At 40.8% G+C, this 4,742-nt stretch overlaps 2 protein-coding genes across 2 annotated transcripts in view; one reads left to right on the top strand and one right to left on the bottom strand.

The window, feature by feature from the left end:
- The window catches only part of focad (focadhesin), a gene marked incomplete at its 5' end in the record, with an annotated part of 75,092 nt that extends 71,847 nt beyond the window's left edge, over positions 1-3,245 (top strand). The window contains 3 exons of the mRNA XM_015402087.1: positions 361-612; positions 688-763; positions 3,109-3,245. Coding sequence (XP_015257573.1) covers positions 361-612; positions 688-763; positions 3,109-3,182 — 402 coding nt within the window. The remainder of the gene's footprint in view (positions 1-360; positions 613-687; positions 764-3,108) is intronic.
- An 8-nt stretch (positions 3,246-3,253) lies between these two features.
- Positions 3,254-4,742, bottom strand: part of hacd4 (3-hydroxyacyl-CoA dehydratase 4) — a 20,192-nt gene continuing 18,703 nt past the window's right edge. The window contains exon 7 of the mRNA XM_015402088.1: positions 3,254-3,483. Coding sequence (XP_015257574.1) covers positions 3,401-3,483 — 83 coding nt within the window. The 3' untranslated portion in view covers positions 3,254-3,400. The remainder of the gene's footprint in view (positions 3,484-4,742) is intronic.

The following is a 4,742-nucleotide window of genomic DNA, read 5'->3' as shown; positions in this document are numbered from 1 at the left end:
GCTGTTGCTAGAATCCAGCAGACCAAAGGAAATGCATCTTTGTGTCTCACTCCAGAGCAAACCCCGCCCCCAGAAATAGAAAAGAATGAACGTCCTAAAACTCTTTTTTTTTTTTTTTTTCAAATTCCTGCTTAAAAACTTGTTTGCAAAAAATATGAAGCAGAATTAACTCCATACCTGGTGAATTACTGGGATATAAATGTGTGACTCCGCCCCTTTAACAGTGGTTAACTGTTGCTGCTTTGTGTTGGATTGTGAAAGTCTACAGGGTATGAATACTTTTTCAAGGCGCTGCCTCTCATGACTTCCTGTTGACTCAAGTCCAACCGTACGCTGTTTTCTTTTTTTTTTTATCTGCAGGCGACAGACTTCCTGTTCCAGCTCTTTGCCGCCGCCGTCGTTTCCTGGGGCGACCGCTTCATGCCCGTCCTTTATGGCCTCAGGTCCCAGTGGTTCCCGTGGCAACCGGAATCCAAGCCTCCGCTGCTGACGCACAGTTTGTACGGAGCGGATCCGCTCAGCGACCTCGCTCTGCCGCAGTGCCTGCTGGGAGTTCACCACAGCCTGCCGCTGCTGCTGGACAAAGAGCCATGGAGCAGCCAGAGGCACAAGGTGAGGGAGCCGCCGCCGCAGATCCATCCGACTGAGATGATTTAATCAAGCATGACGTCTGTGTTTGTCTGTTAGTTCATAGACTGGCTCCTGAGCATCTCAGAAGGTCCTGAGGAGAACATTTCAGCGACCGCCGTCGGCTCAGCCAGAGGTAAACAGGCGTTTCTCTGAAGTATCAAAGCTTCAGCTGAACAGAACGCTTCACGTCCCTAAAGTAAAAACCCCGGTTATGTTTGCAGCGACGTTACGCTCTGTGCTGATTTTCCTCGCTGTACGCGTACTTCTGCTCACCTCTAGGGGGCAGTGCAGGTCAGAGTTCAGCCAAAAGGTCACATATCTGCACGCTTTGTGAACATTTCATTCTTGTAGATTCGACACCATGAGGCTCCCAATATGTCCCAGAGTTCATGCTCCTATACATGGATCTGTTTGTAAAATCAACTTTTATCTTTTTGATTGTGGAAATAACATACCTGTGATTGGTTACTTGACAGGAAGCCCCGCCTCTTGTGACAGTCCTGCCTTTGTTTTGTTTGTTTCACAAGCAAAGCATCTTTAGGATGATCTCGCTTCTCTTAAGCTTCCAGATCATCTTATTTGCCTGCTTAAATTAAAAGCAAATGCAGTTAGTTTCTGAAATTTTAATTTACCGTATTGTCCGGACTATAGAGGCGCCTCACTATAAGCCACGCCCATTTTATTTTTTTTAAGCTGGAAATGTACATATATAAGCCGCACCTCACTATAAGCTGCTGATATCTACTGAACTCCCCCTGGAACAGGGACGAAGAAGAATGCTAGCTCCCGTTAGCTTGTTAGCTCGCAGCAGTTAGAGCTTCTACTGAAAGATGGAGCTTCATCAGCTCTTTATTTCAACTCTGGACAAGTTAAGCTCTCTCTCTTCATTAGTTTAGCTGCTTTAATGCAGGAAATAAATGTCAAAATGTGGGAATTTGTTCTCCAGCGTACCTGCTGCTAGCATTTTTTTTCAATTAGCCCCAACTTTGAATTGCCCCTCTAGTGGTTCGGAAAATTCCACAGAAAAGCTGCAGCTTCTTATAAGCCGCATGGTTCAAAGTGTAGGAAAAAAGTAGTGGCTTATAGTCCAGAAAATATGGTATTTCTAAATTAGTTTGGCTCCTGGTTGCTATGGTTACCTGCTGGCACCAAAGACCTTATCCTAGGCTGATGTCCAGTTTAGGTTCACAGTGGAGGAGGATATTTTTACATTAGATTAGCATCTCCAGCAGGAAACTGTCTCTGTAAGGCACGTCTTTACGAAGCAGGACAAAAACCAGACCAAACACTGAGACTAATTGATGCATCGCTCTTTATTTAAACATCCTGAGGATTTTAAGTTCCCTTTTCTACCTTAATCATTAGTTTGGAGTCAAGTTGAAGAAGCGAGAACAAAACCTCCTTCTGAAACAAAAGGAAAAAAGCAGCCAGAGAAACCCTCAAACCTTTTTCAGCCTTTAAACACCTGGTCTTAGAAGGTATGGAGTGATTTTTGTTCCATTATTGTTTCAAGCAAAGAACAAGTTTAAAAACAAAAAAAAAAGTAAAAAAAAAAATGTCTTAATCAAAAAAACTGTTTTGAGAGAAACTGCAGTTTTTTATATATATTATTTTTTTTCATATTTCATTTATTCAAACTTTATAATTACTTTTTTTTGTCAGACATTCTCTTATGAATTTGTATTTTCAAATTGAACTTTTTTAAATGAACGAACTACATTCCTTTTCAGACTGCCTTTTCCAGATTACATTGTCTTCGCTTGAGGAGTTCTAGGTAGATAATAATGACAGATGAAAACAGGTTTCTTTATGTTACATGTGAAAAATGTGTATATATATATCTATATATATCAGTGAAATCAGGTGTTTTCAGACTTCTTCATCCCTTCATGTCGACAGGGATGTCGGTTCACCGTTTATGAGCAAGGCACTTTAATCTTCCTGGTACAGTTTGATTTTCAGAACTAAATCATATAAAAATTATCATTTAGTATTTTTATTATTATTTATTGTAACAATTTTCAGTTTTGTGTGAATTTATCTTTTCTTTAATGGGAGGGGATGTAAACTTTTCAGCACAACTTTATGTTTCTATCATTATTTTTTATTCTTTATAAAATCTAAGAAAACAGCAAAGTTACTCTCAAAACTATTTTTTCAAATTTCCATTTATGAAATGTGTTCTTTCATGCAACGATAATGGGACAGAATTGACCCCATACGAGGTGGATTTCAGACTGTTTGGACCTGGACAGTCTCAGCAGAACCTGGTCCAGTCATGGATAGAGTTTCCTGGTTTTTTGCAATAAGCTGCAGATGCCTGATTCTGTCCTGGGAACTTCTGTAGATCAGCTGAATGAACATCCGTTGCTTTCGGGGATCAGAGGTAGATCGTAACGTTTAAATGCTGAGTTTGCACTCTGCTGGCCGTCATCCACAGGAAAAGTTGATCTCCTCCATGTTCTGCTCTTGTTCCAGCGGCTCTCCTGAGTCTGAAGTCGTCCTCCGAGTTCAGGAAGAAGGCGGTGTGGACCAGAGCGTACGGCTGGTAGCGCAGAGGAAGCCGCCGTCTCATCCGTCCGACTCGGCAAACAGCAGAAACTCTTTTTTTTTTTTTCACTTAGACACAGATGAGTGAGGAATTTACCGACTTCATTAAAACCGCTTGAGAAAAAAAAATGTTGCGTTTTGTGTCCATCCTTCTTTACAGTCTTCGGTTCTCAAACGCGTTTAAACGCATCGTCTCTTTAACCACATCGATCCAACTCGCTCATTTCTTCTTCTTCCTCTTAAAGCGTTTCTCCAGATGGTGTTTCCTCTCCTTCAGCAGCTGCCAGACCGTCACTGAAGCTCCTGCAGGAGATTTATGTCATGCATTAATTGTTAAGTAATGCTAAATTAGCTTTTTAGCAAAGGATAACGATTTAGGAGATGAATAGAGACAAAGCCGTAATTCTCTGTTCATTTTTTGTTGTAAAACATTTTAAACTGAATCTGCGGCCTGTGAACTGATCCAGGGTGACCCCCACCACTCTGCTTATATACGCCTCAGCTTTAACTTCACAGATCAGCTCTATTTTCCTCTCTTTTTATCAGGATTCAAAGGAAAAGTCTGGTCTTATTCAGAATTCAAACTTCTGAAAGTACTTTAAGTATGAAATGATTACATACTGTTTAATAAATTAACCGTCCAGCAGCAAAAGTTACATTTTTCTGAACATTGAACGCACCGCTGGACCTCTTTGCATAAAGGTCTCTCTTTGATGCCCAAAATGCTCCTGATCTGGATGCACCATTACTGCCACTCACTAGAGGGCGCCCCTGTTCATTCTTAAGCAGAGGCTAACTTGTAGAGAGGAAGTGATGGAGCAGAATGCGAAAACAAAAACGAGAATCGCTCCAGAGTCCATTCCAGGATTATTTACACAGGAAAAGTCTGGTCTTATTCAGAATTCAAACCTCTGAAAGTACTTTAAATACTTTAAATTATTCTAAAATTAATCTATATTTCCAGCATTGTATCTGTAATCCGGTGAGCGGCGGATGGAGGGACAGTCTGCTAGCAAAGATAAAACGCGCTAATCTAGTCTAAAAAGGTGAAAAAATTTTTAAAAAGCTACAAGTTTAACTCCTCCCAGCCAGTAAGTGGCGCTCTCCTGTGCTCTCGTTCTGGATTTTACTAGATGATTTTCGCACCCTCTAATGCTAATGGTTAGCATTAGCAGATATATTAGCTTACCTGTGCTAAAGGGAAGCAGGTGAGATAAGTATTGGCTTCTCAGCGTCTCTGCAGCCTTAAGTACGATCGCTAATGAGCCGACGTTCACCCTTCTTTTGTTTCGTTTTTGTCTTAAATCTAAGAAATCTAACGCAAAACTAATATTCCTACTGGTGCAGAATCAGTAGTAAATTTTTTGAAAGTTAATATTATTATTGCTGCACCACTCCAGACACTTTGTAGATTTAGTTTTTGAGAAATAAATCATTTTTATGAAAAATTTATTTATGAACTAAAGCGAAGGTCTTCCACAGGGGGCCCGCACCCCCTAGGGGATCCATGGAGGTACTGCATGGGGGTCCCGAAAGTTTTGGTTAATTAGACTTTTTTTTTA

Source organism: Cyprinodon variegatus, unplaced genomic scaffold, assembly GCF_000732505.1.
Source record: "Cyprinodon variegatus isolate N-32 unplaced genomic scaffold, C_variegatus-1.0 Scaffold1297, whole genome shotgun sequence".
Classification (NCBI taxonomy): Eukaryota; Metazoa; Chordata; class Actinopteri; order Cyprinodontiformes; family Cyprinodontidae; genus Cyprinodon; species Cyprinodon variegatus.
The sequence above is the reverse complement of the archived record's forward strand: the minus strand, read 5'-3'. Positions and strand labels throughout refer to the sequence as shown.